This window comes from Caloenas nicobarica, chromosome 12 (genome assembly GCF_036013445.1).
Source record: "Caloenas nicobarica isolate bCalNic1 chromosome 12, bCalNic1.hap1, whole genome shotgun sequence".
Lineage (NCBI taxonomy): Eukaryota > Metazoa > Chordata > Aves > Columbiformes > Columbidae > Caloenas > Caloenas nicobarica.
Genome location: NC_088256.1, coordinates 7,568,972 through 7,582,990, shown reverse-complemented (window position 1 = coordinate 7,582,990; position 14,019 = coordinate 7,568,972). Strand labels below are relative to the sequence as shown.

The 14,019-nt window shown below is 38.9% G+C and overlaps 1 protein-coding gene across 2 annotated transcripts in view; it reads left to right on the top strand.

The window, feature by feature from the left end:
* HDX (highly divergent homeobox) overlaps window positions 1-12,856 on the top strand; it is a 41,081-nt gene extending 28,225 nt beyond the window's left edge. For both annotated transcript variants that reach the window (XM_065643621.1, XM_065643622.1), the window contains exons 6-10: window positions 2,166-2,373; window positions 5,553-5,632; window positions 8,390-8,473; window positions 11,044-11,166; window positions 12,133-12,856. In XM_065643621.1, the coding sequence (XP_065499693.1) occupies window positions 2,166-2,373; window positions 5,553-5,632; window positions 8,390-8,473; window positions 11,044-11,166; window positions 12,133-12,258 (621 nt within the window). In that variant the 3' untranslated portion in view covers window positions 12,259-12,856. The remainder of the gene's footprint in view (window positions 1-2,165; window positions 2,374-5,552; window positions 5,633-8,389; window positions 8,474-11,043; window positions 11,167-12,132) is intronic.
* Window positions 12,857-14,019: the final 1,163 nt, after the last annotated feature.

Genomic DNA, 14,019 nt, shown 5'->3' with positions numbered 1-14,019 from the left:
ATTAATATATATACATCAGATAATACACTTGAACAAATATATATAATATATAAAGAATAACATTTTATATCTATGTAAGCTTATATAACTGTGCAAAATATTTATATATACATATCACGTCACTTGTTTTAATTCAATTAAATATATGTCCTCATTTTTCCCTATTATTATCTTTCCTAAAGGAAATTCATGATTTGTCCAGATAAATGCTGCTTTTCTAGAACTACAAATGAAGGGTCTGGAAGGGGCCACTTGTGTGGGGTTTTTTTCTTTTTTTTTTCCCAAAGTATAAAAAACACACAAAACTATCTAGGTAGCTCTCTCTGTACCTGTTTTGCATTCTTCAAAGAGGAGAGTCAACGAGCTGGAAAAGCAAATATCACCCAGTGAAAATGATATGCCAAAAACAGTGTTAAGCATGTCATCTTTTAGCTAGTTAAAAAGATTCAGCTTTAAAAAATATTTTGTTTTTCAAAGCTGGCACAGCATGAACCTGTCTTTAGTAGCTGGGACTGCTGTTAATGTCTTAATTTTTTAATTTGATAATCAAGGTATTATAAGCAAAACCTTTTTTACTAAACTTTTTCGTGCTGTCAGAACTGTAGTTAAAGAAAGTGTGATAGGGAAGAGAAACAACACGGGTATTTCTGAAATAAAGCCGGAGTAATGTTGTTTAGTGTATCTTTAAAGAAAAAATGCTATAATATTTTAATGTCTTTGCTAAACTCTGATGGAACACAGACCTTTTGGAAGGGCTGTGCATTTTGCCATGCCATGATCGTGTGTTTTCAAAACCAGGAACTGCCCGTGCTTTTTAGAGATGTGTTGGATTTGCAGCAATGCAGAAATTGCAGCCCTGAGCGTACATCAGAACCCAGTAACAACCATGGGGTGCACACACTTGTCACCCCAGTAACCAGCCCGCTCTGGGTGGTGACACCTTCCGTGACCAAAGGCCACCGTTCTCCCTCCTGGGCCAGCACGTGGTCAGGTCCCGGCACAAGGAGGATGGTCCCGCCGGCGCTGTCAGCGCCGCTCCTGCCGCGGTTCAGGCGGTGTGGAAGGGGAGGAGAGCACTTGGCAGAGAAATTAATTCCTGGCTTTGAGAAGGAATTTTGGGTGTCAGTGGAGAACTGACTTGGATGGAACAAAGTGTCTGGGTACAAGAGCTGTTCAGGAGAATTGAAATTGGATGAGAAGTCAAATGCCTGAGGAATGCAAAGGAAGGGAAGGAGGAAGGAGGTGAAGAGTTGCAGACAATTCTCACTACATTATTTTAAACTCTGGTTTGAGTTTTTAATAATTTTTAGTGTAGACTTTTCTTTATCAGACAAAACAAGTTAGTTAACAGTTATACAGATCCACTTGGAGAATTTTGAATGTGAATTTTTTTTTTCTCTTTTTGAGACTGACTGTTTTATTGATGTAAAATGAACTTCAAGCATCCATACCCATCTGATCATGAACAGGTTTCCAAGTTCCTTGGTCCTTCCTGGACCTGTTTCATCTCCCACCGCTGTTTACGGAATGCTCTTATATACCTCACTGCAAGGAACGTTTCTTAAAGACTTGTCTTCCAACCCAAGAGGGCTGAAGGATAATATTGCTCTGAACTTAATTCTGCCAAGTTATGTTGTGTCATCAAAGTGTAGTGATGTAGAGCTGCCACCCTGGATGATGTCCTCCCTGCTGTAGGCAGTCCTAGAACAGGTGGGCTCCTTGCGTTACGGGATGCTTTAGTCCTCTTGTGGAAGCTGCAGAGTGGCAGAACCTGGATCCAAGATCTTATCTTAAATTCGTTGAATAATTTAGGTGTGGAGAGACCTGACAAAGTCACCTAGTCCCACTCTTTATTTAGAGCAGGATTGGCTTCAGACTTAGGTCAAGTTTCTCAGGATGTTATCCAGTAAAATGCTGAGTACCTCCAAGGCTGGAGATGCCAAGACTCCTGTGGACAAACTGTCTCAGTGCCTCACTATAAAGCGTTATTTTTTCTTTTTTTCTTGAATCCAGTCAGAGCTTCTCTTGCTGAGACTTGAAACACCTCCCTTGAACTGCTGCCTACACTCTTGTCCCTGTAGTATATATGTGCTAATGTCACTTGGTTGTGGGCCTGTTGCTTTGTTATAGTTTCTGATATCATTCCTGTTTATTTCTCTTACAAGACTTGGATTGGGAATCGAAGACGGAAATATCGTTTAATGGGGATTGAGGTCCCACCCCCTAGAGGAGGTCCTGCTGATTTCTCTGATCAATCTGAATTTGTTTCTAAATCAGCACTTAATCCAGGAGAGGAAACTGCTACTGAAGTGGGGGATGATAATGATAGGAATGATGAAGTATCAATCTGCTTATCTGAAGGAAGCTCACAAGGTATTTGAAAATGCAGTTACTACTGTGCATATATTTTTAATTTTGTGCAGTGTGCATGCTTTGGATTCTCTGTTGTACACATTCAAAAACATCTGAAAGAGTGTCTACCAGTCACAATTATCTACCTTGGCCACATGGAAGGTACTGTTTGGTCTTTTTCTTCTCTCTGTATGAATTCTTCTTGGTTTTGTTATCACAAAGTTTGCAGAAACCTTTTATCTTAAGACCTCTGTTTCTGCCAGATTCATCCAAAGTTAAATGACAAGTTGACAATTTGCTAGTGCAGCTGGGAGATGGACAGACAGTACAAATGTCTGAGTCTCACTTCCCAGGTTTTAAAAAATGCTCTCTGTTAACCAGCCATTTCTACACAGCCAGCGTGAATATCCATTACCGTTTGCCTGAATCACACCAACAATTCCCATCTAAATGTGTGCAAACCCTCCTTGAGCTGAGCAGAGCTATGTAGTTAGTTTTCCTGATATTAAACTGATGAGAGACATTCAGAAGATGTATTAGCTCAGACTTAGTCTTGAGCTAAAAGAGCTCCGCAGTACGTCAGAGTGCAGTAGAACTCCTGCCATCAGCTGCCTGCGCTGCGTGTCTGGTCTGTGACCAGTGAGAACAAACCAACAGAAAAGATCAAAGTCAGTAGCAGGGGAGCGTGCGGAGCCTTAGAACTGCGCATACAGGGTGCCTGGGTGTTCTCAGTCAATTGCATGTTCTTGGGTGATAATTGTCTCAGACTTAATTCCCTTTCGCTCCACCTCCCAGAACCGCATGACCACATTAAATTGATCTCTCCCTTTCCCTCTGGTTCGTTAGTGCTCGGGGCCCAGGGCCAACGAGCTGCTGTTCAGCATGTTCACCAGCCTCGCAAGCTCAGCTAATTGCTCCCAGTGCTTCTGATTAGAAAAGATCAATAAAGCCTTTGCTCTCAAAACTAAAAGAAAGTCTGATCTAGTGCATGCTGTTGCAGCTTAATATGCCAGACTTGATTTTGTCATTTTGTCTGAACAATTTAAAGAACTAGAAAAATGGAGAACTGCTGGGTACGAATTCGTGATAGCTTTGTCATGTTCTACTGTAAAGATAATAAGATGATAAAGAAATGGGTCAAGTGATTGAAAGCCAAGTGAGATGCGGAATCTAAGAGTCCTCAATTTGCCTGAGGTGTGGAAGGAACTGATTTAGTCACATCTGCTTGAAAGAAAATGGTGACAGGGGAAGAGTCAGAAGTCTCTGTAGCTTCAAGTGAGGAATAACACCTCATTTATTCAACGAGGCTTTCATGAAATAAGGCTGTAAGACTGAGTACATTAGAGTCAAAGCTTAAGAAAGTACAAGAAAACTACAGAATTTCCACAGCGTCCAGGAATCCCACTTTCACTCCTTTATTCTACTACAAGAATTGTTTCTATGCCTTTCTCCCGTTCAAAGGAGTAGGTTTCACTGCTGCAGCTCAGCTTATTGTGAACTTCCTGGAAAATACTTCCACCAGTAATCACGTGGACTATTCAGCCACAGATATGTGATTGTTTTAATGTTTGAGAACTATAACTTTTGGTCCTAGTTTATTAAAAAAACAAAACACAAAAAACCACACACTCTCAAAGACAAGGAAAGGATATTTTTAGTCACCTAATTAAAGTGTTGATGGCACTTGCTTTTAAAATGTAGTGTGTAAATATTAAAAAAAAAAAGCTGTACTCTGATGCAAAATTAAGCATTAAAGTTCTCATAATGCCTTATCTTTTTTAAATATATGTTAACTGAATGCATACTTTGTGTAAAAGAACACAGCTCTGTATAGGCCATTATGGCTGTGCCAGTTTCTATCAGCTGAGGACGAGTATGTAAAGAGTTGAAGGGGCTGTAGGGAGTCGTGTGGTGCTAGTCAGAGTTACTGGTGGCTGGAGCTTCAGGCTGTCGCGGAGTCCCTGAGGAGCATCTTCCATCTCTCCCAGAATAACGACGGGGTTGTATTTTGCTCCCTCCTTTACAGTTTTCCCATTTGGACCCATTTGCTTTTGCTGCCAGCAGAAATTTTCCTCTGAAGTCATGACCAGTGGCAGATTAAATTTATTTGAAAAAACTTGAGATCAAATTTGCTCAGTTTAGAGGTGTTTAACTGGTAGAAAAGTTATTTAAAACTATTAACTGTCTCTGTATAGTCTGGCCTGAATATTATCCTCTCTTTGCAAGTGTTGGTCATCCCCAGTTAAATCTCATCCCCCTGCAGTATCTGTCCCCGCTGTCAGTGTCCCACGTGAACACCTGCCCTTTCGCTCCGCGCTCCTCCTTTCCACTTCAGGTGTTGGACCCTTGCAGTGCAAGCTCTGCCCTCAGAACTAATTTTACTAGAACTTAGGAGGAGTTTCTTTCCAATTAATAGCCTAACTGTTAATGACATTAAGTTTTTTATCACAGCTGTCTTGCCTCTGTGTTCTATTTCCTGATTTGCTGTTTCTATCAACCATTTTCTTCGTAACAGTATATTAATGTGGAATATTAAAGTAAATCTGAGAAACACAATCACAGGGAGGAATAGGGTTTTCGTTCTTGGTTTTTTCACAGTGCCCATAGGCCTGATGGAATCATCTAGTACTTGTGGTTTAAACTTTAGGATGAGATTGGCTCTGTTCTCAAGTGTGTACTTTGTTTATACATAAGACAGCAGCTGAGGTTCACTAGGAATAAATATTTTGCTGTATAGGAATGAAATAATCTGCTCCATCAGCTTTTGGTTTAAAACTAATTGGTGTCTGCAAGGAGGTGGGATTCTGATATGTACCCTATAACTTCAGGGCATGCAGGATGTTTTGTGTAGTAATTTATTTTAATTAAAAAAAAAAAAGTTCTGCACACCTCTGATGTGAAGGTCATCACTTTTGAATATTCCGACCTGAACCTAAAAATAGGAAGGTTTTGTTATATTGCAGTACAGTAACTGATAGTTTTTCTGTTGTTTCAAGTAACAATTGGCATGACTTTGCCGTGAAATACTTGCGATATGATGTCTTTTTTAATAAGACATAAAGTATTTTTTATGAATAGACATTGATAATATGATTTTGCTTTTGTATCTAGTAGATGTGACAGATTTAGTGGTAAAGACTACTAATGTTTCTTCAGCATAAAAGTTTAATGAAATCTGAAAAACTAACTTATTTCTGCAGAAGAGACAAATGAATCTCTTCAAAATGAAGAAATTGGTCACAAAGATGATGACCAGAATCCAGTATCTACCGATAATGTGGTACGTATACCTTTTCCACTAACGTGACCCTCCGTAGTTGCTACTGTTGCGGTTATTGTCTGACACTGGTGTTTTTTACTAGGTGAGAACTTTGGCTGAGTGTGCTGAGCACTAAAAGAAACTGTACTAAAATACTAAACCACAGAGTTATGCACATTTGGTAGAAACTGAATTATACAGATTTCTGTATTACAACAATCCAGTGTTCTTCTTCTGGAGTGCAAAGCACAATGCTTGGGTAGTGCTCTCTAAGTACCTGATACAGCAAAACAACAAGAGTAAAACCCCCAGAATAATAATTGAAAATGGTTTTGTATACTGTTAAGAAAGTCAGGTATCTTCTTATTTAGGTGTTTCTTGTTTTCTCACTCACATTGAGTCAAACACAGTTGTTCTTGCTATTTTTAATTGCCTGTGGTGAGACAAGGAAGGAAAGACAGAGGGAGGAGTCACGGCAAATAATGCAATATATCCCCTTTGTTTAGCCTGCCTTCTCTCAAATTAGAAGAAAGGAGAGGAGCAAGAGGAGAGAAGACCCCAAGTGGTAGGGTAATTTTTATCTTAAAAGTTATCTGCAGAATGAACAGGTGATGGTTCCAGTTCCCAGTTGCACTCTTCTTGCAGTCAGAGGTTAAACAATAGCTCAGAACATAACGAGAACATTTGTGTTAATTAATCATACACAACCTGAAGTGGGAAAGCGAACAGGAGATTCTCTTCCCTCTATATATAGAGAATATTTTCTTTCTTTTGGTAATACATGAGCATCTTTTGCGTAAACTGGAATCCCGTGGCCATATTTTCTGTGGTTGCCTGAATAGGAGCAGCTGCCTCTTTCCTTTGTTTACCTGAGTGGCCTGCTGTGACCTTAGATACCGTCACGCGGAGTCTCAGGCTGGTGATGCACGTACCGTGGAGATGCAGAATGGAAAATGGCAAAAGGTAAAAGGTTTGCAAAGAGGATGCCTGAGAAATTCAGTTCTCCAGTCTGCCCAAACTCCAGCATTGTAGAATTTGATATAATAAGAGGGGGGCGAAATAAGAGTAGTTTTTTCATACTCCGTTCTGAAAACACTGTAACAAAATTTTTAAAATGTATGCAGTTAAAATTGGGCTAACATACATTGGACTTGCATAAGAGATACCCTTTTCTTATTTGAAATTCTAATCTCTTCCCTACTGTCTTAAAATGTATCATTATAAGAAAGATAGTGTGAATGTTTGGCATTTATTTAGAGACTCTTTCCTCAAGCTGAGTCTAAAACCAAAAATATTTGAATCACAGTGTTACTCAGGGTACGATACAGCAGCAGATCCTCATGACATTAAGCCTTTGAAATATTATCACTTCAGCTGGCTTGTCAGGCACTGAAACACAGAAAATGTGGTTTCCCCTTCCTACCCTCAACACATACTTGTGATTTTGATGGGTACTACAAGTGAGAGACTTTACCCTCTCCTGAAGGGTTTCTCCGTGGTGATTAGGAGGAAATTTCTGATGACTGGTCTGCAGGCTGACAGGACACACACACAGGCTGCAGAGAAGAAACCTCTAAAATAACACGTCAAGAACTAACCATCAAAATGTCTTGTCAGTGTGTGACCTTGCTTGCATTGTATTAAACATTATACTAAAAAACATACTAAAATTGCTTTAACTTATTATACACTCTCATAAATGTTTACGACTGCCAAAACAAAGAAAAATAGTTAAAAAAACCCAAAACAAAACCACCTCTCTTCTTACACAACCACTGCTTCCCTCTCAAAACTCTAGTGAAATCTCTCGTTTCATCTGTGCAGTTATCTTTTTGAGTTCTTGGTAAACCAAATGCTGTTCTTATCACTATCTAATTCAGATTTATTCCATCCCTTTGAGATCTAGCTTAGGTATGAATAAAAATTAAAATCTCATAGGTGCACTAAAAATGTGTAAACTTTTGTTTTCTCCTATCAGAATAATCTTTTAAGATCATTTTCTTACATGAGAAGGCTTTCCGTTGGGAAGGAAAACAGAACACGCAAGTTGTAAATACTTAAAAGTGAATGTTTTAAAACTTGAGGTTGTAAGTTCTAAACAGCAACTAAGTTTTGCCTTTAACACTGTGCTTGAGATGCCTTTAGAAACCCAATATAAAAAGGTCCTGAGAATTTTTTGAGAATTGAGTGAAAATATCCCTATGGACGCATTTGGAACTGTTCTTAATATCAGCGTCCTCTTCTCGTTAGGGCATTTGACTTGCTCTATGGCCAGAGAAGGCCAAAGGAAACCTCTTTTTTTTTTTTTTTTTTTTAGGAAATGTCTTTTTTTTTTACGAAAGAAGCAGGTTGGTCAGGACTTGCCTGGGTCTGTTTTGCTCCAGAGGAATAAACTTCCCCAGCCTCCTTCGCCCTGCAGGAGATCTTCAACAAAAGCCTTACAGGATGAAATGCAGCTTTTTTGCAGGCTGTAATGAGATTTAATGTGCAACTTAATGCCAAAAGTGGGCTGAGATAGAGCTGCTCCTCTGTAAACGGCCCCGGTCAGCATGGCAGCAGCTCTGAGCAGGGAGGGTTTCCGTGGATTCCTCCTGGATCACGTGGCTGAGGTGCATGATTGCCATCTAACGGGGGCTCCACGAGGCAGAACTTCTCATGAGCAAGGAAAAGGTCCTGTTACCTTCATCCTTTTCATGCTGGTTTGAGATACAGACTGGTTTTTGTTTGTCTAATCTATGCATTTAAATATTTGGAATGAACCGTTTACTTCTGTTTCAGAAAATAGAAATTATAGATGATGAAGAAAGTGATATGATAAGTAATTCTGAAGTGGATCAAATGAGTTCTCTTTTGGATTATAAGGTGAGTAATTAGGCTATATCATGTTAAGCAAGATAATCCTTCCCACAAAGCGCAGACAGGTGCAACTGCGAGGAATTCAGCAAAGGCGTGTGGGAGCCTGCAGCTCTGCTCTCACCGTGGTGCGGCACGGCACGTCACACCCTCCGTCACGTCTCCTCATCCTATTTACAGACACATCACCCGTATTTCAACCCAGAGGGAGGCAGGAAAAATCCCATTTTTACAGAGCAGTTACATTCCTCTCGCTGGAGCCATCTGCAGCTCCTACCACGTGTCCCAGAACAACTTATTTCACCTCTAAACCAAAACTTCTTTCTTGTGCAAGAAGTGTTCTTGGGAGCGTTACAGCACACTTGGATGTGCAGTGTGATGCTGCCAGCTCTGGGAAGGGACATGACAGCTGGAATCCTTGAATATTATAAAACGGGGGATCTGAGAAGTCGTGTCTCGAAGCAGGAGTTGTAGGAGGGAGGAAAGTTGGACACCTGACAGCTGCTGTCTTGTGTTATATATTGAGCATGTTTTTACCTATGTAGCTGATGGGTTTTTTATCTTAGAAAACAGGTATGTCCTACTAATGATAATCAGTTCCCAAAATCATAAATAGATCATCTTTTCAGAACAAAAAAATACTCCTTCAAGCGGTGTTTTCCTGGTAAGGACAGCGGGGGATAAATACAGAGAGAGAATGACCTTTTCTTAATGTCACCTGTCACCACAGTGAAAGGCTTGTTGTGGCAGCATGTCCTGCAGAGCCTTGGTTGTTGGTTTGTTGTTTGACATTAGTGATTAGTCTTTGTGCCTATGTGTGTTCTGTGTAAATCTTAATTTCTTCTTTGGATGAGCATAATGCATTGCTAAATGGGCAACTTTTAAGTCTCTGTCTGAAAGAAATGCATTGTTAATTTTCTTATGAAAGCCCAAATATTTCTCTCTTATTCTCTGAGCTATTATAACCTAAAACAATATGGTGAGCAATGCTTTGGCTGAAGAAATGTAAATTTTCTGGGGAAGAAATTAAAAAAAAAAAATTTTTTAAAGTCTTGTTGCAGACCTTCCAGTTCATCATGTAGTCTCACCTTTTCAACTAAAGTTGAATTACAGCCAGTCTAGCAGATGTTAGCACGAATATCAGAGCATAGTTCTATGTTATTAAAAAAATATATTTTCACCATTAAACCAAAATGCCATCTTATAAGTTCACTATTGAAATTTGCTTATGTAATTATTTGCTGCCACCAAAACGAGCCATCAAGGAATGTTTTGTATGCAAAACTGCTAACCTATTTAATCATATGGTTGCATAAGCAAGGGTGGGTTTTTTTCTTGCCTCTGATATCCCTTGGCAAATGCAACACTTCACATGAAATACCTGTGAACCTACATGCTCATTTTCTGTGTGCATTGTGCATTGCTAACAACTTCTGTATGTGTACATCATTATTATTATTATTGTTATTATTGTTGTTATTATTATTATTATTATTATTATTATTATTATCATCTTATGAAGGATGCACATTTGGTGCTGCTATGCAGACACCTTTTGCAAAAATGCACCATGACTTTGATCTTGAAAAGCAAACTGTTTATTTAGGTTACATGATCTTTGCAAAGGTAAATAACCAGAGAAAGTTAATTTTAGCTCTACACTGATCAACAGATTTAGCGTTTTGATCTTGCATGCTAATCAGTAATTTTGGAGAGGAGATATTTGGAATAAACTGAAGTACTTATCAAATCTGAATTTTTAATTAAGAAGTTTGTTATTTTTATCTTAAGTGATTTGCAAGTACAGTAACACGTATTTATGCAAAGGTTAGAAAAATGCCTTTTTAGCCACAGCCTGCACATTATTGATATTTCTTCATTTTGTAAATACATTCCTATTTATTCCACAGCTGAAAGATGTTGGGGAGGTTGGTGAGCTGGCACTTCAAGATACATGTCAGCTGCACTAGAGGGTGTTGTATTTTAATTTGTGGCAGTTTTGAGGAATTACCAGGTTTTCCCTGTTTCTTCTGTCAAGTGTCCTGCTGTAATAAAGGAATTTAGTTGCTGTCTGCCTGTTCAAGATCACTTCTAGGAAGAGTCCTGGGCTTTGTTTTTCTTTCTTTTAAAGTGGAATTAGAGGTCACCCTTGTAAAATAAAAAGCAGGGCTTTTTTTTAGAAGGTTCGTGTAAACTTTGGCTCAAGTCTGTAATGCTTTAATGATGGTCAGTAATTCTGAAATGCCTTGTCTGCATGTAACATAATTTGCTGTTACATGTTTCTTGTGGAGGATAATGAGAAATTAGATGTCATATAATACATTTGCAAGTTTAGCGTGATGCTACTTTTATCAAAAACCTCTATTCATATCCAAAGTCTACGTGAACTGTTCTGTAATTCTACAATTGTAGAATTTCTGGCTTTACGTAATAACTGGTTTTGGCAGGAATCATAATAAACACCTTTGTACTCATTTTCACTAAAACCATTTAGTTTTAACACAGGTGTGTTCAGGTGGCATTAAAGTGATGCAGCACTGTTTATAATTTCCAGAATTTTATGTAATTTTCCCCCACAGAATGAAGAAGTCCGGTTCATTGAGAATGAGTTGGAGAACCACAAACAGAAGTATTTTGAACTACAGACGTTCACTCGGAGTTTGATACTTGCTATTAAATCAGATGATAAAGAGCAGCAGCAGGTAAATCTTGAAGTGTTTGTCATTTTGTGCTCTGTCACTCCCTTGATTTTGTTCATAGTGCCCAGAGGCTCAAATTCTGATTAGAGCAGAACATCTTACAGACAAAGAAAAGCTGAACTTTAAACAAGGGAAGGTCTTGCCATCTAGACAGGCGGTGACAGGGACAGAGAAGTGTGACTTTGATCCAAGGACAACCAGAGCACCAGGGTGCACGGAGGGACTGGGATTTGTCTGTCGGGAGATCTCAGATGTGAGATCTTGGAAAAAAAGCCAGGCTTCTGCAGTTTCGCTGCACTGCATTTGATGCGTAGCGCTTCTTTTAATGCTTGGGCGGATCGTGCCTTGGATGAGTAACATTCTGTCGTTTATTTAGGAAGAGATTTTGTTGCTTTTATGTTTTTCCTTTTGCCTTTACAATCTGCAATTTTTCAAGGGGTAAAAGTAGAAACTAACTTGCAAGAAAGAAACTTAGAATACTTCTACATCCAAAGTAAATTGGGCTTATGGTTGTTTTCCATAATTTTTTCATAAAACCATGTGAACTGCATATAAAGTAAACTTGAAATTTTTGAGATAAATAAGTAAGTCACTGGTATGCAGCATCTAGTTCTGTCTCCTGCATGATCGCAGTATAGCATGGGTATAGATGTTTTAAAGCTTTTGCATGTTAAAAATATCTGAGTAAAATAAATGAATATAGATCATTTGGTTTCATCCAGTTTAGGGGGGAAAAATTGTTTTGAGCTGTTTCTAAAATAAGTTACTTCTGGAATTGTTGTTATAAGATATGTCATATTGGACGATGTTTTTCCTTTCAGTTTCTATCAATACTGACTTTTTTTTTTTTTCCCATCCAATACTAACACTGAAAAGCTCAACAAAGTTTTTTCACTATATGTTTAACAGATGTTTAATGCTGATGCAAAACACATATTAATATTGCGTTGTAATATTTTTCACTTACAGGCACTGCTCTCAGACTTACCTCCTGAACTAGAAGAAATGGATTTCAATCACGCGTCCCCAGAGCCTGATGATACCTCATTCAGCTTGTCGTCTTTATCAGAGAAAAACGCCTCAGACAGTTTGTGATTTATTTTTTTTCAATTGACAAAAAGGAAACCCCACGTAACACGTAGGTTTCGAGAGAACGGCATTTCGCTATCCGGTGTTCTTCAGTCCAAAAAAGGAAGCCCAAGGTGAAGCATCCCTTCCTGAAGGGTGACTGTAGTGTGTGTGTCGTGGCTGCAGTCTGCAGTGTCAAGAGATTTCAAATGTTGTTCTGGGTAAATGAAAGAACGGTGTGAGTTGGGCCTTGATCGGGATAACTTCTGACTTTCCAGCATAACTTGCTCTGTAGCAAAGTCTTTTTGAGCAGGGATCCAAGAATGGGAAAAAAAAAATGTCCCACGATACAGACAGGTAATTCTCTTTCAGAGTTGTTTGCTTACCAGTCCGGTTTATTATTTTTTTACTCAGGTAGGTGGACTAAAAATTTGGGATCCAAATAGAATAACGGGCTTTTTATGAGTTGTGCTTGAACCCTTTTGAAAATCTGAAATTAAACTAGTCTTTTTCATTATGTGACTACAGATTGTTGAATCTTCTATTTTCTGACCAAAATAGCTGAAAAAACTTTGAAAGGTTAACTGAAAAATTTGAATTATCATCAATAAATTATTAATGTACAGAAACAGTCATAAGTGTTATAACAAATTAGATGGATATGGGAAACCCCATAGCTGCAGAACACAACTTTCTGCTATTCTCACAATATCAATGGCATTAGATGTTTACCCTACTATTTAGGGGTTTATGAATGTAGTTACAGTTTTTATTTGTCAAATCTAAACGCTGAAGTTCTGTTCATGGTTTTCAGTATTGGTTGTATGTTTCTCCACAAACTTTGTTTCATTTTATCAAGACACTGTCACAAATCCAGAGCTGTCGTTGTGTTCCGAAAGGTATTGGAGTGTTTGGAATTGAGCTTTGAGATCTCCATGTGACCTGTTTCTGAAGAAGCCCCATCTGATGAAGTTTTTGGCAACTGCCAGGTTACAGGTGCCATTTCCAAACTGAGCTTGATTGCAGGCAGGGGCTGAAATGAATTTCTTCTTCCCCAGCTGTCGTTGGCATTGAACCCCTATACTCATCTGATTAAATGGATGTGCAGACACAGATCAGTTGAGTAGGGCACGTAGGTGCATGCCCATGTTATTGATGCTTTATAACTTCTAATCTGAATATTCCTCTGCAAGCATTTTTGAAGCAGATACCTTCACAGTCTGGTAAAAAGCCTGATCTTTCGATTTTATGCCAAATAATTATTTACTCTGGTGAATACTTACTCATGTAGTACAGTAAGTAATCCCCGTGATTGCAGTGGGAAGTCCAAGGTGTAGCTCAGAACATCCAGAATGTTGGGGAAATAACACTCTTTTTTCTTTAATACTGGGATTAACTCAATTTTGGGTTTTTCTCAGTGTGGTCTGTTCCTCCCTAATCGCTTGTCCACCTTTTATTTTAGAACCAGTAGTGAGCTCTGCTGTTTCAGGGTTTTTTTCTGTCTCTGTGTTGTCCTTGGGCATGGGGAACTTTAAAGAACATGGTTACCTGCCAGCTGCATAAAGGAGAGTAGCAGTTTTCAAAAAAGAAAACGAAACAGTTTCACAGTTCTGGCTGCTGTACAATTCAGTTCATTCCCAAAAGACCTCTTACCATCTCTTCCACAGAGCAACCCCACAAAAGCAAACTGTTGGGCCTGTATTTGAGTTTAGGCATTAAAACTCGGAGTAGAATCCCAAGAGAGAGGGCAGACGCTGTGTGCAACCAGGAGGTAAGTGGTAGGTTACT